This window comes from Phaethon aethereus, assembly GCF_964289735.1.
Source record: "Phaethon aethereus genome assembly, chromosome: 3".
Lineage (NCBI taxonomy): Eukaryota > Metazoa > Chordata > Aves > Phaethontiformes > Phaethontidae > Phaethon > Phaethon aethereus.
This window is the reverse complement of record NC_138576.1, coordinates 57357208-57380348: the sequence shown is the minus strand read 5'-3', so window position 1 is coordinate 57380348 and position 23141 is coordinate 57357208. Positions and strand designations below refer to the sequence as shown.

The following is a 23141-nucleotide window of genomic DNA, read 5'->3' as shown; positions in this document are numbered from 1 at the left end:
ATGCTGTATTAAGTCTATTATGGGAAATTAATATATTCTTCTGTTTATCATGAGATTCCAAACCTGAAGGGAAGCTGCTGTGTTTCATACTTTCTGTGTAGAGCATGAGGAATGGGAAACCTGTATTATGTGTTGGTATTGCTGGGACAAAAGCTCTAGCTCAGTGTGTGCGTGTGTGGTTACAAGAAAATATGCAGTGCATAATACTTCCTGACAAAATTGAAATTCTTCTACAATTTTTCTCCTTGTTATATTCTAAATTCCGGGTTTGCAAATACGTTTCTTAAATGGCTGAACTCTTGAAACAAGGTAGTTTTTGAAATGTTACAGAAGTTAAGTGTACGCATTATCTTAAGTTTTTCTCTTCAGTTTTTAGTTTTATGAAACAAAAATGCCAAAATGACCCTCAGAATTCTTCAGGGTTTAGTACAATTAGAGATGTGCCTTGCTTATAAAAATACTAATAATTTTGAAGCATTTTTCATGGCCAAAGTCCATTATGTAGCCCACTGTCCTTCCCTTCACATCAGTGCCTGCAGGCAACAAAGGCTAGAACTGTTTCTTTTTTGGCTCATGTCTTGCTTTACGCACAGATGGAAATGAATCTGGGGGCTCAGTGGTTTTGTCTTGTGAGAAATAGTGATGCACAATCAACCTTCTTAGCTATTTCTTAGTAACTTAAATTTAAAAGCAATACTCTGTCATTAAAACTCAACTAATCTGTCATTTTTGAATGTTATAATAAAATGGGATGGGGGGAAAGTCTCTCCTAGAAGTTGTGACTACAAAAATAATAGAAATTATTTACTCAGAATAAATTTTTTACCTGGATGATTTCTTTATGTGAAACTGTTAAGGACCTCTGTATAATCCTTGAAAGTCTGTTTAGTTACCACGTCATTTTATCATATGCTAATTTTTAAAAGACATTTTTCAAACATGTCTAGGTCATGCAATTTATGAAAAAGGGTAATAGGGTGTTTCTATTAAAAGAATCCATTCAAACATGGAATGTCAGCCTAGGTATGACTTCATGATGCATCTATAAAGATGTTAAAATAATAGGAAAATATCCCATTTCTTGTCTGTCAGTTGAACAAACTTAGAAGCATCCTCTCAGTTGTTCAATTGAAACAAACCTAGGAGTATCCTCTTTTCCAAAAGAGTCTTCTATCCCTTCCTAAGCCTTTCCCAGAATAACAAGAGTTTCACTGCTTTAGTCAGTTACCTAGTAGTAATATTTTCAATAATACAGATATAAATTCAGAACAACAAGGACACAATTTCTGAAGTCATAAATCTTTTTCTACACATGATTTGAAGGACAGATGATTATACTGTCTAGCTTTGTAGATTTTTTTTTTTAATATATATTTATAAAGAAATTAAAAGCAGGCCTCCAACCTGCAAGGATTTAGATCATATTTTACTATGGAGAGAATGAGTTCTGTTACATCTTTTAGTCATAATTCCAGAAGTTTTACATAGCTTTAGCTGCTATACCTTGTATGCTGGTTAAATTCTGAGTTTGATAAAACAGTAACACCTTTACCATTAGACTTCAATGTTCTGCTTTCTGTTGTGTAGCTTTATTGTGGGTAAAAATGTGTGTGGGTTTAGATGGGGTAAGTTCTTCAAGATAGACTGTCTGTGTTCATTTTATTGCCTACCTCTGCTTTCTCTTGGAGTCAATATGCAACTTTGAACCAGGAAAATTGAAACTAAAGGAGCCCCAGCACGAAGCACTATACTGTTGTTGGACATTTAACAATAAAACTAAAAAAGGGAGAAGTGGAGGGGAAGGTAAGCATTGCTGTGAAGATAATGGAGATCCATATGAAAGCTTCCACTAGAGCTGTACTTGTAGAAATCACTGAAGTCTGAATGTGTACTTCAATTATGTGAAACCAATGCTGTGAGGTTTTAAAGAGCTGTTTTGTTTTTAGGTCACATTGGAATGCTTCAAGCTACTCAAATGACTCAAGAAGTTACAATCAGAGATTTGGAATCAGAAAAGTCTAGATTAAAAGAAAAACTATCCCAACTGGAAGAGGAAAGAAACTTATTACAAAGCAAAACACAAAGTCTGGATGAGCGACAAAGGCAGCAAATTCTGGCCTTGGAGAAGGTTAAACAGCTTATTGTCTTTAGTTGAATAAAAACATAAGACAGAATTCTCAGAAAAAAAGAGCCCACCTTGATTATGTTTTACTTTTTGTTTGATATGACTGGACTAGGACCAATAGCAGTATGTTCCAAGTAGCAACAAGCAATGACTAATGTAGAGTGTAAAGTGAGAGTAAAGGGAAGTTAGATTAGATGATGTTCAGACTACTTTGGACATCTTTTAACAATTTTATTTAATTTATGACCTTGTGCGTACATGTCTAGTACCTAAAGTGTCTCAGTAAGGAGAAAGGTGAAATGGTTAAAGAAGAGTTAAAAAAGCCATTCTCTGAAAATGTGCTGAACTTGTTAGAAAATTTCAGTTCAGTATTTTCAATAGGCTTGATACCTGATTGCTGTTTCCCCAGATTAAATAAAGCAACAAATAAATTTTAATATAGCTATATTGCTTTGCATGGATATATTGAAACTACCTTTTTGGTTATTGCATTATTTAGTCAGTGCTCAGTGTTTGCTCCGTTTGTTTTCCATGGAAGTTAATTTTTGTAGATTTGTGTCACCAGTAATGTTTTTGTATTTTTTCCTTCTTTTCAGATTTTACCATTTAATAGAAATAATTTTCTTTTTCTTTTATAGAAAGTAAATGAAGCAAGGGAGACACAACGTGAATATTATGAGAAGGAGCTGGTAAAATTGCAGGCAAGACTGGAAGGAGAGGCTGTACAATTAAAGGAGGCTCATTCCAAGACCTTAGAAGAATTGGCGTGGAAACATCATACTGCAATTGAGGCTGCACACAGTAATGCTAATAAGGATAAGAAAAAACTGCAGATGGTAGGTTTCTGTTTTCTTAATAATCAAACATATTACAAAAAGCAAATTTTAGAGTTTGAACCTTGTACTGCATGGTTTTGTTATACGGCAAGTTTTATTTGGAGTTACCTGTAGATCTGCTGTGCCTCTCTGAAGAAACTGCTTAGCCTTTATCAGAATAATATATATATCGCAAAAAAAAAAAAGCATTTGTGCTGTCACTTTTCTGCAGAGAAAAGAGAAATTCTCAACTCAATACAACTTTCTTTTCAAGTATAGTAGGTGTGTTTTTCCAGCTTTTGTGACCCATATTCAGAAAGGTTGGTACGTCACTCAAGAACAGCTCTTCTGAAGCAGTTGAAAGATTATGTTATGCCAATATTTATTTAAAATTTTCATAAACAGTCCTGAATTATGAAAAGATATTATATTAGTACTTGACTGTATATACACTCAGAAGATGACAACAGCTGTTCCTAACTTGCATCATAAACCTGTATATTGACGATTCATTTACCTTTGACTGGAATCCTGAAACTGAAGGGCTTTTTTATTTCACAAAACTGGCCTTTTCTTTGTTGGGATAAATGAGAGGACCAATTTTGAATTATTATTTCCTAATCTGATTGTATCTACATCGTACACAAATTTTGCCTTATAAAGTAAATACAGGATAAATACAATTTTTTAATTTAAGGCTTTGTTATGCTCCTCTGGTGTGTTCACAGGAAATATACCAAGAAACACAATTGTAGTTAGTGATGTGCATCTTGGACTGATTTTTTTTTTTTTTTTAATTTTTATTTAATTTTTTTACTAGTGTGTTGCTTCTTAGTTTTATTTTGAATAAATTCCAAAGTTTTTTTTTTTTTTCCGCGTCTCCCAGTAATGGAAGTAGTTCTGAGTCATACATGCCTCTGATCTTTCAGGTTTACTTTCTTTGTTACTTTAACCGTGCCTATTATTAAAACAAAGTCTCTTAAGAGTTTCTGGGAATTTTTTTATTGTACTCTAGTGAGATGTGGGGTTCTTTTTTTGTTTTGTTTTCTTTTGTTTGTTTTTAAAATAGTGTAGATAATAAAACAAAGGATATCATGAAATGTTTGTTCCTAAATCATAACATTAGTTAAAATAGGGAACACCTCTATAAATGTGAGAAATGTGAAAATGTAGGTAGGGAAAATTCACTATGAAAAGGTGTCAGGGTCAAGATCTTAGTAAATTACTTAATCAGTGTACTGTCTCTCTCAAACCTGTCTCGCTAAGCACATGTTGTGTTGCTTGAGGAATTCAAGGAAGAAGCAGTCAGAAATGTGAAGAGTCAAATGTAGTATGAGGAAGAAGCATGGTACAAGGAGCCTTGGAAAGGAGGACAGGAGGATTTATTGGGACTGGAAGACTGGGAAAGACATCTGGGGTTTGGAAATCTTTGGGGAAAAAATGGAACAGAAGAGAATTCTAAAGAATGAGCATAGGACTCAAGAGATGGCTTAAATATATATCTCTTTGCTTCAACTCTTCCATGTATAAAATGAGCTGTAAAAATGACATCAGTTCATAGGAGGATTATGAAAATAGAGCTGCTAATAATTTTGCAGTCCTGCACAGCTGTACTGACAAGTATCATAAAAGAACTGATTACTCAGTTATCAGAATAGGCTCTGAACAGCCCTAGTGAAATTTTGCAGACAGCAGATTTCACAGTGCGAAGAAGAAAAATTGAGCAAGTCTCATTTAGCAACCATCATTTGTCCCACGTGGTGATTGATCTGGGCCCAGTGAAGAAAACATGCACTGGTTGAGCTATGTTGTATAGCAACGTACTATTGAAAGTGTAACCCTCTCTTTTGTTGCTCTGTCCAACTTCTACCACAAACAAAGAGACTGTGCAAGCAGTTTGTACACAAATTGTTTATTGCCTATTGCACACCCTCATGGAGTGCTAGAAGTAACAATCTACTAAGCTTAATATGTTTACCGCCTCCAGCAAAACACTTGAGGAGTCTCTGTTTTCAGATGAGGAAGGGTTGGCCTCTGTTACTTCTGGGAATGAAATAGATGACACTAAGTTGCTGTCTTCCACCTCCCCAGTTTTGCTTAGAGTTTTATACCTTTTTGTGACAGCCTTTTTCCTCTTGAATTCTTCAGCACTTAAGTCTCTTTGTCTCCACACTCTTACCAGTGCCTACAGTTGTACTTTTTGTTTCATGCATGGCTCTGGTCTATGTATTTTCATAGCTGTTTCTGACATATTACTGGTTTCTCAGAACTCTGAGCGCAGGGCTACACAGAGGCACTGAATCAATGCTAAGCTTTGCATTACAGCTGCACCCCTAGGAGGGACTTAATAAAGGAGCCTCTCTAACTACGTGGAAAACCTTGAAATCTTGTATTACCTGACTCTGGAGCACCTTAGTTGGCAACCTTAATTTTCTTCAATAAGACTTTGTGGTATGATAAATTACATAGTATATGCCACTGAAATATATAATAAAGCTCTTTGTTTTAATATTTCATGTTAAGTATTTTGTGACAGAAATTGTTCCTCTGAAAATATATGCTGAATATTAATAAAGCTGAAGCATAAATTTATAGTTTTCCTTAAAAAAAAGAAAAAAGTTTCTAACAAATACGTATACAACATAGGCTCATGTAAGAGAAATAGAATTCATCCAACAGAGTTGTTTTCAGAATTTGGCTATTACTCCACAGAGATTGAATGAAAATGGAGGTGTTATTTGCTTCTTTCCACATAGTTGAACTTGAAGACTAATTGTTGATTTCTTTTAGTTCTACATAAAGTTCATAGATACGGTGTAAGGCTTTTTTTGTTTATTCTAACAGCCTTGAAAAACTTCCCAAATCTCAGTCTGGATTTTAAGATTTACTATATTCTGTGGGGATTATGTGTAGGAGATAGGTGGGTAAAGGCTAAAGGATAAGGATATTATCAGTGTAATTTTATAAAACATGAAAACTTCTGCATTCTGTCAACTCAGATTGAAAAACTATGAAAGTAGATACAGTAGATACTTTTTAATGATTTTGATAATTAAGTGCAAAGTGAAACTAGTAGTTGAGCAGAAAGTCCTGTTTGTCTTTATTCTGTGATTAATAAAGCATGTTAGATTAGAAAATGAACTGAAAAACTAAGGCATCTATTGTAAAAGGAACTAAATGTTCATGTTTTAACACTTTAAGGAAAGGACGATTCTTGGTTGAGATCAGGAATATTTACACCAGGAGGAATAATTTTGATGTGGTGCACCTGTACTTTGCGATGACCATATGGCAAGTATTTAATGTTTCTTCCACCCTTCTTGTTTCTGAAGGAGCTGGAGCAGCAGTTTGAGAAGGAGAAACTGCATTTGGAGGATGATAAGAATCAGCTCCGACAGCAGTTGGAAAACCTAAAGGAAGAGCTGACAACAAAACTGACTTCTGCCAACCAGGAGGCAAGGGTTAACTTAATTGTATCAGCTAATGGTCCTGTGCACTAGACCACATCTCCTCAATAATGATCTCGTGCTTAGAGTCCAGTACAGAACTAGGACTACACTGTTTAGTCTGTTTAGTGCCTTATTTCTGTTTGAAGTGGAGTATTCTTCAAACATGATGGCTTCTGAGCACTGATTTTATTGTCCTTTAAAAAATTAACAAAGCAAAAGAGATTGAGGTACAAAATAGTTGACATAAACAGCCTTTCTTGTTTTTACTCTGCTTATTTTCTTGTTAGGTACACAGACCTCTACACAAAATGTGTCAGGAGACAGAAGGAAAATTAACTGTATTTAAACCCATATTTGTTTACAATTAACATATTGTAATTCTAACGTCTGGTCAGCTTCATGACTTGCAGATGATCTTCATATATTTCTATCAAAAGTTACGATGAAATACTTACTTATAGTAAGACCCAAATTATTTGCAATTTGATATATGCAATCAACGTTAAATGTATCGTATCTCAATACAGTTTTAAATTTTTGAGTTTGAAATCACCACCTTTTCATAATATAGTATTTTTAAACTACAAATATATTCTTACTGATATCAAAAACATCAATCCAGTCTTGTCTGTAACTTTTGCCTTGTTTCAAGAAAATAATTCATCAGCCTCATTGTTCAACAGGCCATACCTATGATTTCAGTGTGTGCTTTAAGACAGACTTAAGCACGAATTTAAGTACTCTTCTGCAATGGTACTTTTCATTACCATTTTCCATACTGCCACCTCCAGAACTTGTATAGGTGTTTGTCTAATTCTGGTGGCTTGCAACTTGCATAGACATTAAACTTGCTTTAGAACAAAATTGCTTGTTTTTAATAAATGGGAAAGATTGCCCTTCTGAAAGTATATATTAAATTAGTATTATATTGAACTATATAGTCTCATATGTTAATATGTTGCCTATATTATTAATTAATATATCAGTGCATAGTTTTATTAATATATATGTTAATGTATTGAATATATGTTGAAGTATATATACTGAATATATACTTTATATTATATAACTATATATATTGAATGTATTAATATATACTTTCAGACTAGTACCCATTAGGGGAGTGTGTGTGTATATACATACAGATAATAAATATTACCAAAGTAGTTGAACCTACAGTCTTTAGAGCACAGCAGCACTGCTGATCAGTCAATTGTGAGTACCTGTTAAACAGGAGACTGTACTTCCTTCTGATACTTGTGAGTGCCTTTGCCAGTGCTTCAGACCTTGGAGAAGGTGTGAATTGGAGGTGGAGCTGCTCTTGCTCTTTTAACACTATGCTTATTTACATTCGAATGAATGAAAATGTGTTGTATTTGTTATATATGTTAACAAAATCATTCACAGGTTTATTTTTCCTTTCAAAATTACCGAAAGTTTCGTTATTTCTTTTTGCCTTTAACTTCTCTGTTGTATGTTAACTTTCCTTGTTGCTGGATTAGATCTGAGGAGATCACTGTTGTCGTTTATTGTCATTCAACACTGTAGGTTTTAATTTAGTTATTCTTTATCAACTTCTCTTGGATTTATGAGTAATAAACTTGCTCCTTCTTCGAAGGAAATAACTTCTAATGTTTTAAGAATGAGTTTTCACTATCTAACTGTTGTCAAGTTCAAGCTTGGAAAATTCATCAGCATACTGAATTAAGGAAACAGCGGCACAGCTAAGGAATAGGTAACTAACATAAACTAAAATAGGGAGTTAGGGCCAGCTGCTATTAAGTAATTGAGCTTATATGGGTTCTTATGCCAGGACAAATATAATAAAGTGTATTTTGCATATTGAGAGAAAGTGTACAGGCAATAAATTTGGGGTGGTCTGTAAATCCACTCCATGCAGTACAGAGGGAATAAGTTTTATTTTATTACTATGTTTATCTTAAGCACATGAGAAAAGTACTTTATTTGCAACCACAGCTTATTCTTAGATGTCTATTGACATCTGACAAGAGTCAGAAGAAGAAACTGCCCTGTGAAATTTCTGACACATCTTTAGCTTAGCTCTTACCTTTCTACTGCTGCTTCTGTTTGCTGCTACTGTTGTTTGTTTTGTTCTATGCTACAGACGTCATTTAACAGTAGGCATATATTTATTACTTTCTGCAGGATGTTAGCTTAGTTCTAACCTCCCTGCTGAGAAAGCTGGTTTTGAGCCTATGCCATCATCTTTTCTCATTCTTTTTCATTCCCTTTCTTTTTCTTACTTTTCTTCAGACTTTTTGACAGCAAGTATCTTAGCTAAATGGTGAGGAAGATTCAACCTTCATTAGGTTCAATGCTTCAGTAGTACCAAGCTATTTAAGAACAGTGTAATCTTAAATACTTGCCAGAGATTTTTTTTTTTTTGCAAGTTCTGGTTAAGTCAGGATATTAACTTGTTCATATGTATCTTGGGATGAAGCTGGCTGTTTACTCTATAGATTTGCTTCCTTTCACTGTAGATCAGCCAAGATCTGCTAGAAAGACTCTTTGTTTGTGTCACTTGACACAGTAGTTTAAGGACTGGCCATCTCTATGCAAAGGATTTCCGATAATATTACTAAGGATCATTTTAAACAGCCTCTAGCATTGTTTTGTCATCAGTAGAATAGACCTAAGCCTGATGAGTGACATTCCTGCATAATGTTTCCATATCCTTTAGATCTACAGGGCTGTTGTTCATGTTTCATGCACGTGGTGTGCTACTACCAGGTACATAGACAGTGGTGCACTTCGATTATACAAATACAGTTTTATGGGCAGTTTTTCATGCAGGGATCCTCCTATAGGTAGTAGTGCTTTGTAGAGAATTGCTGATTGTTTGCATATGATGCAAAGGACCACAGAGACAAGTGCTCAAGATTACATTTGGTTTTCTCTGAGATCTGCCATGCCAAATAAATTTGGGATTCCTTGCTGAGAGGAAAGGATGAGTCCCTCTCTTTAAGCACTCCATGGGTTGGTTACAGGGGGGGAGAGTTCGGGGGGTGGTACAGGGGATTGTGTGTGTGTGTATCTTCGCTAACAGTACTTGCATATAATTATGCTAACAAACATTGTTACCTGTTCGTACCAGCAAAACAAAGGTTAGTCTTTTTTGAGACATTTGTCCCTTTGTGAATGAATTTATCTCAACATACAAAAGCAAGGGTATAGACTATTACTTCTGCAAAAACTTCATTTCTCACTAGCTGCTGTTCTTTGGTCCCTCCTGCCTCCCATTATTCTGTTTTTCCAGCCTACATATTTTAAAAGTTTTTTCCTTTCCTATAGCTGGTGAAAAATGTTCAATCTCTAATATTCTTTCCTGAAGCAAAGTAGTTGCTATCATCATTTTACAGATGGGGCACTGAGGCACAAACAGGCAGACAAAAGTGTGTATTGTTACATAGCAGTTAGGGAAATAACCACATTATCGTCTACAGATATTAGACTGAGCTTTAAACAGCCTAATTTATTGACAGGTAGCAATCTGAAGAGAGAGAAATGTATACTCTAGCAGCAGTGAATTTATCCATTAGAGTTTATGTATGTTGAAATAGTGGTTATTCTGATTCTAATTAGCACAAAACATTCTTTCACACAGTAAAATTGCAGGTAATTTCAAAACCTTCATGTAACCTCTTTCCTTGGAAAATGCTTCGAACATAGGTTGGATTTTTTTCTTGTTAAAATCCATTAATTGAATCTTTGTTTGATTTTATATTACAGGAATTTGCCTTTTAATGCAGAAACATGAAGTGTTTATATACTTTAATATAAGAAGAACAGGCTGTGCAAATAAGTTCATTTAGGTTGGAACTGGAAATCACTGCAAGAAAATTAAACCAGGATGACTTGGCTGCCATTAGTAATAATTATGTAAATTACTTTTTTTATGTTATAGGTGTGTCGTCTGCAAGACCTAGTACGAAAAAGTGAACAAGGACTTGGTACTGCAGAAGGACATATCTCCAGTCTTCAAGAAACTCAGGAAATACTCCAGAAAGAACTAGAATTAACTAGAGCAAGGCTGCGAGAGACCACAGATTCATTGTATAGTGTTGAGGTAACCATAATGTTGGAGAATAAATTGTGCAAAGTACAGTCACAGTGATTTTGGTCTAGTTTTTAAAATGGCACGAAGTATTATAGTGTACTTATTATTGAAGGAGCTTCATACGGCTTCGTTAAAAGAGAGATTTCTTACTAGCTCTAGAATTCGTTGAAACCTTTTTTTCTTTCCTGTTGTCCATCCCCGTCTGTCGTCATGTCCTCCCCTCCACCCCTAGTATGCATGCATACCATGTTTTCCTCAAATAATAGACAGTCTTTATTTCAGGCTCAAATTGAGAATTTCAGAAGATGCTTGAGAATAGTTTAAAGACATATGCTATGATATCTTGAAAGATAGCAGACTGTCATCCAGAAAATGTGACCACTTATAAAATCAAAGCAATTAATTTGTCTAAGCACAAATATATTGCCATATTAGTTGGCTTGGATGAAACTGGAACTGGCAGTTAATCTGTCAATAGCTCATCAACTTTAATACTAAAGTGTAAACTTTCCTTTTTCTTTCCTCAATAAACAATATACATTTACAAGATCACAGCAATATTTGATGTAGAGCAGCAAACATAAAAAAAAAAAAATTCCCTTAATCTGTTATTGTACTGGTGTTATTTTCTTAACAAAAACAGCCTGAAACCAGGATTGTTGTTTTCTTGTTGGTTTTTTTTTAATTTCTTTCAGCTATGGTCATTAGATGTGAACCCTATTACAGTTTTTAACTTCCTCTGCATTTTTCATAATTTCTCTTAAGGGTCCATATGAACTACTGCATTCTTCTCTCTTCACCTATTATAACATTTAAATATTCATATTTAGCAGGTTACTGGCAATAACATTTATCTTAACAGATTTTAAAATATATAAATGAAAAAATCCTACAGAAAACTTTTCACTTTAAAAAGTCTTGACTTTAATTTCGATGCCCGTGTTTGTTTCTCATGAATGAAGCAAGCACTGCTGAAAAAAAATAATGTAAGTATGAATTCTAGGTAGTACCTAATACTTTTCTAGTATGGTAAAATTTGAACAGAAATTTACATGCATTTGAAAATATTTTCTGTGTTCAGACTCAAAGTCTGTTTCTACCAGGTTAGTCCAATCCAGAAACAGAAAGAAGTATCAAATAGCACAAGCTTTGAAATTCAAATAATGAATATTTGCTGATTTTTTTATTTTTTTTTAAAAAGGAAGAAGAAAAAATGTCCAAAGTATGCTTCACAAGAACCTAAGCAACTTGCTCTAATTCTGAAGTTAGTCCTTCACTGAACAGGACTTGATAACCTCTTAAGGTTCTTTCCAATATAAATTATTCTGTGATTCAGTGTAACAGTATTTGAAAAGATTACTTCCAGAATGACTTACTGGAAAGCTGCTTTTTATAGGAATGCAGAATTCTGTTATTAGTAAGAAATAACAGCAGATATATAGGCATTAATTGTGTGTAATTAGGAATTACACACTGAAAAAGTTATAGTTTAAGTTTTATGAGCCAGTTATAACTGACATTTTTGTTATAAATGTGTTCATTAAGGTTTGAAATCTTTTTTGCTGCTGATCAGTCTCTACTGTGAAGTTTGTGTTTGCAGGGAGAACTCGATCAGGAGAGGCAACAGCATGAGGTAATGATTGCTGCTATGAGAGAAGAGGAAAAGTTCAAAGTTGACAGAATGGCTCGTGACTTGGAAATAAAATGGACGGAAAATCTTCGGCAAGCATTATTTTTTATTATTCTTTAAATAAGAAATGAAGTATGTATTACATACAAACGTAATAACAACCCCCTTTATTTTACATTTAAGTTGTTATTATCTAAGCTTTTCCAATTATCACTGAGTTCTTAATTCTTTTTCACTTCTTGCACAAGGTCCACTGCATTTTAGTTATTTGATCTTTGCTTTTAGACAGGAATGTAATAAGCTTCGTGAAGAGCTGAGACTTCAGCATGAAGAGGATAAGAAGGCAGCCATGACTCAGCTGTTGCAGCTGAAGGAACGTGAAAAAAATGCAGCAAGGGATGGATGGCAAAAAAAAGTTGAAGATCTTTTAGACCAGGTAACTATGGTCTCTTTGAGAATTGGAAGGCCGTTACAGTTTAGTTGCTGGTGGTTTATTACCAATTAACTATATTAAATTAGTTGCGACATTTGTCTTTGAAATGGAATTGGTTAACCTAATGCTTTTTAAACCTAATTATTATCAAACTTTTTGAGTAATATATGAAGATACCTTAAAATTATATGACTGTTTTTGTTTATGCTAAATGTGAATAAAACCTTTTACAGGCTTTATTTTGGGGAGTGAGAGGGTGTTGACTGTCTCACCTCTTTGCTGTAAGATATTTTTTTTTTTGATTCTCTGTCTGCTCACCTGTAAATATTTATCGATGCTAATTGTTTGGACTTGGCAGTATCCCTTATCTTTAGAATAATGATATTGTACAAGTCACTGAAAAGTCAAAATATCCCTTAGTTTCTGCAACACATTTATTATAGCTATGTCTTCTCTTAAGTGATTTTGAACATTATTTTGGGATAATTTTTTATAAATACTGAGCTTTTAATTGCAACTCACATCTATAAACTCAGTTATGTTAGATAATTCACAGAAAATACTTGCTTTGTACTTCTTCCAAACCATAAATGCTATAGAACAAGTTTTATTGACTACAGTTTGAAAGAATAGCTGATAATGAACAAATATGATTTAAAGTAAGAGAAACAGATTTTGGAACTCATTAAATGACCACGATTTCAGGATGTTATTGTGGGACGGCTTTTAATTTGCTGTCTAATTTGAGAAGCCTAATAACTGAACATGCACTTGATTATATAGCTTCTTAGAGGAACACATAACACTGTATTTTGCTGGCAAAGAAATTTAAGCTTGTAAAATCTTGTGACTTAGACTCATAAAAGCTGGAGGCTTTCAAAGTTCTTGGTCTGTTACTTTTTACAACATGAATGTAATAAGACTTGAACTCATTTGGTTTTAAGTTTCACTTACTGCCTTTAGCAAAGCTTCATTTACTCTCTTCTACTTCTAAATAGCATTTTCTCTAGGAAAGTACAAAGTGAAAGGAATATGATAAACTTTCTGTAATTTTAACATACTTTTAAAATACTTGACATATCTCTACCATTTAAAAATACCGTAATAAATCTAACCTACAGTTTCATAATTGAAAATTAGTATGTTGCAAATTAATATTTTTTTCCTGTATTTTGGAATTGGAAAGCTCAGGAAACTAACTGTAATAATAAGAATTTTACTACAGAATTTCTAGGCATAGGAAATGGTCTACATATGCAAAATGGTTGGTGCTTTTTTTCCCCCCCACTCCTTTTACTGTACCAAAGAGCTGCAACATTTCATAACAGCATGTGTGTTCAGAGGACTAATAAGGAAATAAACCATGGGAATCTTCACTTTTTTCTTTTAATCCAGCTGTTGCTTTTCCATACTAGTGTTTGAGTTGGATAGGTATTTCGTAAAGATCGAAAAGTTATTGTTGGTGGCAGGGAATTAATCTTTCCCTCTGTAAGAGTCTACATTTTATCCATGAGACCTGGAGCGGAGAGAATTCCAGACCATAGCGTTCAAGATGGGCAACTGAACTCTTAGAGAAATGGGTTTGTAGTAAGTTTCTCCTGACTGCAATACACAAAGGGTAGCCTCTGAGAGTTGCAGAGACAAAGCATAGAATCATAGACTTACTTAGGTTGGAAGAGACCTCAGAAGGTCATCTAGTGCAACCTCCTGCTCAAATCAGTCAACACTGAGTTTGAGCTAGGTTGTTTAGGGCTTTGCCCAGTCAGATCTTGAATAAGCTCCAAGAATGAAGATTCCATAGCCTCTCTGAATAATCTCTTCTAGTGCTTAATTATCCTCATAATGAGATTTTTCTTTATATTTAGACAGAACCTCTTCTGTTTCAGTGTATGATGATTGTCTCTCATTGTTCTGTTGTGCACCACTGTAATGAGGTTGGGTCCACATTCTCCATAACCACCTCATAGGAACTGGAAAGCTATTAAGTCCCACAAAGCTTTCTCCTCTTTAGACTGAACAAACCTACTTCCCTCAGCAGGACATATGCTCCAGTCCTAGCCATCTTGGTGGTAGCTCCTCGCTGAAGGTGTTCATGTTCTGGAGCCCTCAGCACAGCAAAGACACGGACCTGTTGGAGTGGGTCCAGAAGAGGGCCACAAAAATGATCAGAGGGGTGGAACACCCCTTCTATAAAGGGCAGGCTGAAAGAGCTGGGGTTGTTCAGCCTGCAGAAGAGAAGGCTCCAGGGAGACCTTGTTTCAGCCTTCCTGTACTTCAAGGGGGCTTATAAGAAAGATGGGGACAGACTTTTTAGCAGGACCTGTTGCAAATAGGACAAGGGGTAATGGTTTTAAACTAAACAACGGCAGTTTTCGACTAGATCTAAGGAAGAAAATTTTCACAATGAGGGTGGTGAAACCCTGGCACAGGTTGCCCAGAGAGGTGGTAGATGCCCCATCCCTGGAAACATTCAAGGTCAGGTTGGAGGGGGCTCTGAGCAACTTGATCTAGTTGCAGATGTCCCTGCTCATTGCAGGGTGGTTGGACTAGATGACTTTCAAGGGTCCCTTCCAACCCAAACTACTCTATGATTCGAAGTTTATCAATGTTTGTCTTTTACTGTGGCAACCAAAGCTGAATGAACTGGAGGAGGAGACAGAATGTGCCCTCCAGATGATGTGCGGCAAGTGCCAAGTCAAAGGGACTAATCCCGATCCTCAAGCTGCTGATTGTTACTGTAGCCCAGTATGCTGCTGGCATTCATTGCTGCCAGGCTGCACTGCTGATTCATGTTCAGCCTACCATTAATGAGGTTATGTGAAGCAGATCTGTAACCCAAGTATGAACCAGTGCAGGGGTTTAGTCCATACCGTGTAAAGGACATTGCACTTGTCCCTGTTGAATTTTGTGAGGTTCTTACAGTCCCATACCTATAACCCAGGTCCCTCTGGATAGCAATCCTGCTTTTCAGTGTATTGTGTCCCTTCCACTGTGCTGTGCTCCACCTTCTACTCCTCCCAGTTTGGTGTCATCCACAAGGTTAGTGAGGGTACTGTCTGTCATCTCCTCCAGATCATTGATAAAGATATTAAAATGAATAGGTACTGGAACAGACTCCTACTTGTAACAAGCTTTCAGGTAGAGTGAACCATTAACTGCTACCCTTTCTGCCTGATAAATCCAGCCAGTTCTCATCCATCTGGTAGCCCACCCATCTGAATTGTGATACAATCTGATAAAGGGTGTTAAAATTCTTGCTGAAGTTGAGGTCACAAACATCCATTGCTCTGCCATCATCCACATATTTAGTCATTTCATCACAGAAGAAAACCAAAGGTAGTATCTTCATTCTGGGAGAGTGTGGAAGATTTTTGGTATCCATTTCATAATGCAAAAATTACTATAGACTTTGGTTGTATTAATACAGAATGATGTTATTCTGAGTGGAAACTGCAATGGACCTACCTAGTCTGACACTACAGGAACTACTGTAAATAAGCTGAACTGTGCGTGTCAATCTGTAAATGTGCAATAAGACTCTACCCTAGAGAGTTCACAGTCAAGTTTAAACAGACTGGAAACAGTGACAAAAGTGACATTCTTCTAATGTTACATACATATATATAGATATATGAAAGTTAACAGCGTTGGGAAGAATTCAAATTTCAGTTCATCAAAAGGATATCTATTCATATCTGTCTTCTTTCAACTGCGCTGACCTAGAACAGCCTGAGATACTGCAACGGGAGTGTAAAATTGTGAATTTGTTACACCCAGCCCAGTCTTCATTAGTGGTAAGATGTATTTAAAAGACATTTGAAAGGCATGAAGCCTGTGTAAAGATTAGGAAGAGAGCAGAGATCCAACTCCTTTTTCTGCAATTCAGATTTTTACACATGAAGCATTGGTCTAGTGTATAGCAGCAGTACTATACGATTTATCAATATTATACAAGAGCAAGGTCTCTGCTAAATCATTTGTAAACTCTGAACTTGGCAGAAAATGTCAACTACATGTGCTGTTTATGTTGAGAAAGTGTCTAGAGCTTCACCATTTAGTTGTATAAATGCTATTCAGAAAGGTTGAATTCAGAAATTAAATACTCATCAGTAAGTTGCAGTATAAGACATTCCACAAATATCTAATGAACATGCATTATTTATCGGGGGGAGGGGGGTGTGCTAAGTTATTTCTAGACAAGAGTGAGATTATGTGTATTTGACAATGTAATTTAAATTTAAAGGACTTAAGTATTATTTTTGGCAATGTAATGTCCAGTGCAAAATCGTGAAAATAGCATATTTTTTAATACGGAAAACACTGTGTTGCTTTGTGAGGTTATCATATACTTTCACTCCTATGGGTACATAATTTTCTAATCTGTATTGATGCATCTCAGATGTGATTTAAAAGCAAGCTGCTAAGACTTGTAGCACCTGACTTGAAGTCTAGGAATGGTTATGTAAGCGAAGTGTTGAAAAAACAGGTTTAAATGAACAGAGTGAAGTGACACAGTTACTTAACTGTAGAAAAATACAACGCAGAGTATGCACATTTTGGAGTACTGCTAAGTGGTGCCAGAAAAACTGAATGAAGAGACACAGTTATAAATGGCAACAATTCGAAAAAAACAGTATTCAATCAAAAAATTTATGGCCACACAGACTACTAAGCTGTTGGGTTTTTTAAAGTGCAACAACTAGGAGAAGGCAGAAATTTGTATATTCGATAGGTGAGATCTAGCCTTTGCATAAAGCAAGGTAACTTTTTTGCTTTTATGCCGGTAATGCTAAGTGGTCCCTCATAGAATGCATGTAGGATTACTGTTATGTACAGCTTTGTTATGAGTAAAATAATTCTCTTAAGAGAAAATGCTATTTAGCTGATTAAGTGCTTAAACACATTCTTGCCAGTTGCAAAGCATCACTTATCATCTGCAGTTAAATGTGGGTGGTAGGTTAACTAGATCATTGTCTAGAGACCAAGTGTGTAGTTCTTATCTCTGATATGAAAAATGGTTCTAGAAGACATTAAGAAGTGCTTTTCCTTTTTTCCTGTGAATTGTAGTAAGTACTTCTACATCACTCCGTGTACGAGTTTCTTCATGAAATATGTAGTGAATTCAGACATGCTAGCTCTTCTCCATTTCTCTTAGCTGTGTAATGGGCTTTTAACGCTTTACTCAAACATTTTACTGCTGAGAAGGCTCCAGCCATGGACGAAATAGCAGGAATTTTGTTTTTTAAAGTATAAACATGTTCTGTCTTCTGCCTCTTGTGTTGCACAACCTTAAATTCTGGGCACTGAAACGTACAGGTTAAGACGTGTATTCTTATTATCTATTTCTTCTTGTGATAAATGTTTCATTCTATAAACTGAATCAAGTATTCTGATTGTGGATGGGCTTTTCTGTATTTGAGCAAATATTGGTTCTCCCATCTTCCTTGTTTTTCAGGAAAACATGTGTTCCAGTAAAATAAATGTTTTGTCAGTGTGATTTTTTTTTTTCCATTCTTATGTAGCTTTGTACTATTACATGACCAAGCATTAGTGTGACATTCTTCTTTTTAACTTTGTCAACTTTTCGCACACAAAGATACTATCTGCTACTAATGGAAATACTAGAAGTAGTACAGAGAGAGAGAGAGAGAATGGAAAACGTATACTACATAAGCTTTGGTAGATGTTTATTTTTTCTGCTGCAAAGATTCTCTCCTTTTTTGAAAAAATTGTAGAAGTTGCCTATTCAGAGTTTGTTTCTATGATGGTGTGTCCCTTTTAAAACTATCAAAAATATTAATATATCAAAATGTAAATATTTCCTTCTCATGTAGCCATTAGGTAAATTGTACTTTTCAGAAAATTTCAAACTCCGCTGAGTATACTCTTGTTCATGAAGTGGAGTGTTGTAGGAAAGTCAGAACGCTGTGCACATCTGTAAGTGCCCGTTGACCAGTCTTCTACTGGCGGGCAGTTATTGCCTGGTCTTTATTTGCCTATGCGGAGGTGCTTATTGCAGAGCTGATGTGCATCCACATAGCAGAATTGGGAAACGCTGCTTTCTTTCCCCAGCACAAGGATTACTGGCCTGTTCCACAGCCTGGGTAATCCTCGCTTTAGAAAATTTGCTATCACAAGGATGCGGGAAATTTCCTTAAGAAATAGCTTGCACATACCCTCTAGCATCTTCCTGAAAGAAGGGAGATTAACCTTCAGCACAGAATCATTTTACTCTGCTTGCTGTCACTTGATATTGTCCTGAACACACTGTGTAAAGGTGTGTCTGTCAGAAGCAGAGAGGAAGTAAATTTCAAGTAACTTCTCCATCCTAATTCTCTGTGGTCATTCAATACTGCTAGGAAGGCTACCGTGACACCTAGTGGATGGTAAAGGTTTTTAGGCCAGATTTAAAAAGCACTTAGAAATCTAAAATGCTGAAATCTGAAAGAATAAAAAGAAAAATCATACCAAAGAGGGAGCAAAGAACAGAGGGCACCTGGAATGCAGTTCAGGTTAAGGTTCTATGTCTCTTGTTTCATCTGTAGATATTTGTTGTTTTACAAAAGGGGCACCGCTTTCTGCAGCTCTTTGGAAACTTTTCAGAAGTGACTACAGCTCTCAAAACTGTAGTCTTCATGGGGCTGTGCTGCAGCTCCTGTGGGCCTCACAGAGAATCAGGGGAGCTTTGGGAGTTTCTGCCTAGATCCAGTTTCCATATACATCCTGCCACTTACCACTGATTTAGAAGAATCAGTACTTCTGTATTCTAAGTGGGAAACGCATGCTTTAAGCAAGTCAAAAACTATTGTACATGAGCATGTGAATAATAATGTAAGCCAGAGTCACTGCAGCCCTTGGAGGGCCATCTATTGAGGGTGCTTCCGCCTGTTTCATGACTGTCTGTACTTCTCAGTGAAGAATCCCCCTTATTCTGGACGCCCTGTTCAGTGCAGAGATGTGATCCTGAAGATTGGTTAGTGCACTTTTTCTACCACATTGATCATCGTAGTTTTGTCTGATGCTTGAACGTGAAAACAAATGCCTAACATTCAACTGTACTATCTCTTTTTCTGAGCTTTTAGTTATGGTGAGCCCATTCAGCCTGTATTCAGCTCTCTTCATTATTTTACTCTTTCTTTAAAAGATTCTGAATGTAACAGATGAAATTCATTAAAGACCATTTACAATTAAGAGCTACTCAGCAATACAGGCAAACAAAAGCAACAGAACAAATCAGAGTGTTCAAAGTATTCTCAGTGGGCTACAGTAGGAATACTAACAAATGTTAGCTTTGCTGCTCTGCGAAGGAATAAATGTATCACTAGACGACTTTTTCACAGAATCACTAAGGTTGGAAAGGACCTTCAAGATCATCATGTCCAACCATTAATCCAGCGCCACCGTGTCCTCTAAACCATGTCCTGAAGCGCCACATCCACACATTTTTTGAATACCTCCAGAGATGGTGACTCCACCACCTCCTTGGGCAGCCTGTTCCAATGCTCGACCACCCTCTCGGTGAAAAAATTTTTCCTAATATCCAATCTCCCCTGGCGCAACTTGACACCATTTCCTCTCATCCTGTCACTAGTTACTTGGGAGAAGAGATCAACACCCATGTCACCACAACCCCCTTTCAGGTAGTTGTAGAGAGCGATAAGGTCTCCCCTCAGCCTCCTCTTCTCCAGACTAAACAATCCCAGATCCCTCAGCCACTCCTCATAATACTTGTTCTCCAGACCCCTCACCAGCTTTGTTGCCCTTCTCTGGACACGCTCCAGCACCTCAACATCCTTCTTGTAGTGAGGGGCCCAAAACTGAACACAGGATTCAAGGTGCGGCCTCACCAGTGCCAAGTACATCTCTCTTTTAGTTTCTTCTTAATTTAATTTTTCTTCTTTCATGGTCTTGTGTTTAATTAAATTTAAAAATACATCTAACCTGATGTTTGAGATTGTGATATCTTCATATCTGAAGAAACTTGTCTATCTGATCATAAACTTCTAATTGGAACTTAATATTACCAGTTTTTGTTTGGCAGTGTTTGAGTTAGTAAATCTGGAGGGGACTGAAAGACTTTTTAATTCTACCTGTCAATGGATGAAAAGAAGTTTAATTTGATATTTGGGGTTAAGTTCACACTTCCAAAACTGGTGAATAGTAATCTCAGACAAATTCAGCAGTAACACCGTTCACTAAATAAAATTTTAATCCTAAATCCATATATGTTTTTCCCTTAAATATAAGATAAAGACTCTGCCAAGAATCTAGTACTAAAACGTTAGCCTTAGCCTCTTTGCTCTGGAAGATAGTTGCTCAAGTAGCTTTTGCATAGGTTCAAAACCAGTGAAAAGAGTGGACCCTGGGAGGATTGAGACATAACTTATTAGGTGGGGCAAAATTTGTTTGCAGTTCAGCAGATGAATAAAATTCTAGATTAAAAGCTCCTCTTGACTGATATCTCTGTGCCCCAGGAAGGATTAGCCAAGAAGCATATATAAATTTTAAAATCCTGACAGCATTATGACAAATAAGTAAAATGAAATGAAGCTCTAGTACCATTCAAAAGAATTCAAAAATTATCAAGAGGTTCAAATGATCCTCTTTTTCCCCTGACCATTGAACCTGCAGTTTGTCAGATTAAAAGCATAAAATCCAAAATCCAAACAGGTAAAATTATGGCAAAATATCTAGGCATTTTGCCTATCAGTTTGATAGACTCCTAGAAAAGAGAAGAGCTCCATCTTTTTATAGCAACAGGATAAGTACTCCACCTTGTGATAGCCAGGACACAGCACCTTCACTCAGCATTGCTACAAAAAGAGGAGCAAATTGTGACCAGTTAGATCCCAGAGGCAGCTCTACATTTCAGAATACCTTATATATACTTCATTTTCCTCAGTAGAGAACTGTTGGGTTTTGAGAGAGAGGGAAGGGCCTCTAAATGCTGCTTTTTCTTACCAGTCAGAGAGGGAAAACTTTGCTGCAGCGCTTCCACTCCTAGCGTGTGACAAGCCTCAAGACAAGTACTAAAACGTTGTAGTAGGAAACAGCTGCTTTCCAAATCTCTGCAGAGTCATCTGTCGCGTAAGCACTGCACAGCCAGAGATGGTACATCTGCTGACAAATCAGTCTTTCTCTTCAAACCAAAGATGTATCTCGAGGGAGAGTTTTGGGGTGGTTGTTATTAGCTGGATGAATTGGACTTATGCCGAAGGTTCAGCCGTGTTCTTCAGCTTCTTCAATAAGCATCTCAGAAACTAGTTTCTTTTAATAACATCTGATGGATGCACATAGATTTTCTTCTTCAGAAAGGTTAGCAGCATCTATTGGAGGTTGTTCTTCAAATGAGGCAAAGACTGCATAGCAATCTAGGTCTGCTTTGATACAATAGATAAAGTTGGACCTTCCCCAGCTAGGATCTCGGGTATTACACAAGAATTCCTGTTGCAAGCAGTATTTTTAAAATTCTGTAAATGGTATGCCAAAGTCAGATCTTGACACAATTTGACATTGAAATATCACTGAGAAAAAGTGTTACATAACTGATCTTTTGGTGACATGAAGACTGATGCTGAAATTCAGTGTCAAAGCCTCTGTAGTCTAATTGAAAGTAAGTTTTAGCCAAGAGAAACAATTAAATGAGAGAAATTCCCTGCATCCAATAAGCTAACATCCAGCAAGAAACAGAGCAACCACATGAAAATATGAATGTCAGTGGTGCAGTAAATTCCCCTTTTGCAGAAAATGACATCATTTGATCACCGAGTATGGCCGCTGTGACAGTTGTCATGATGGGAACACAAGCAACTGTTCACTACAGTAAGCAAATCCAAAGTTTGAATAGTTTAAAATCTCTAAATCTATGCTTTACTACAACACAAATTGACCCAACTAAAAAAAACTCTGCTCTTTTAGGAGGGGTGTTGAAATAGAGGTGGGAATACAAATCTTTCCCCATGTATCGTGTGCAAGGTCTTTTGGTCCTGCTGAGTAGCCCACAATGATCAGTGGCTTCTCAAGATGCAGCAACCTCTTTGCTCTTCTTCTGGGTCATGAGGAAGTTCTCTGGTTACATCTGAGGCTTAGCTCTGCATATGCTGAGGGTGGAAAAGACAATACTTCTACTGAAAAATGAGACAGCAAATTCAGGTAAAAGCAGGATAGCTAATCTATATATACACTGAATAAAGACGTGTTTTCAAAAGTTCCTGTACTTCCAGGAAACAGATTAATTCATTTGTACATACTATATCTGTGAAGCCTGATTTCAAAGTGAATTGAACAAGGGACTTTCATATCATAATAATATCACAAACCAATAATCTTGAATTACAACATGTAGAAATACAGTGATAGTTAAACTCATGTTCTCCCTTTTTTTTTTTTCCCCTCATCACTTCTCCCCATCATAGAAATACAGAGAGTAATAATTATGCCTGCATTGTTTTTGATTCTCATAGTTTTTCCTTAGATTGTGGAAGTAGTCATGCGGATGTTTTGAATTTTTATGGAATTTCTTAATAATACTTCAACTAGACTTATTTTGGTATTCTCCATTATGAATGTGTCCTGCATACTTTTCAATATGGAGCTACATCTGATTACATT

General features: G+C 36.1%; 1 protein-coding gene across 3 annotated transcripts in view; it reads left to right on the top strand.

Moving 5' to 3' along the window:
* FAM184A (family with sequence similarity 184 member A) overlaps positions 1–23141 on the top strand; it is a gene marked incomplete at both ends in the record, with an annotated part of 52912 nt that overhangs the window by 5633 nt on the left and 24138 nt on the right. For all 3 annotated transcript variants that reach the window (XM_081997323.1, XM_081997322.1, XM_081997321.1), the window contains 6 exons: positions 1947–2128; positions 2764–2961; positions 6273–6395; positions 10315–10476; positions 12068–12189; positions 12383–12533. In XM_081997323.1, the coding sequence (XP_081853449.1) occupies positions 1947–2128; positions 2764–2961; positions 6273–6395; positions 10315–10476; positions 12068–12189; positions 12383–12533 (938 nt within the window). The remainder of the gene's footprint in view (positions 1–1946; positions 2129–2763; positions 2962–6272; positions 6396–10314; positions 10477–12067; positions 12190–12382; positions 12534–23141) is intronic.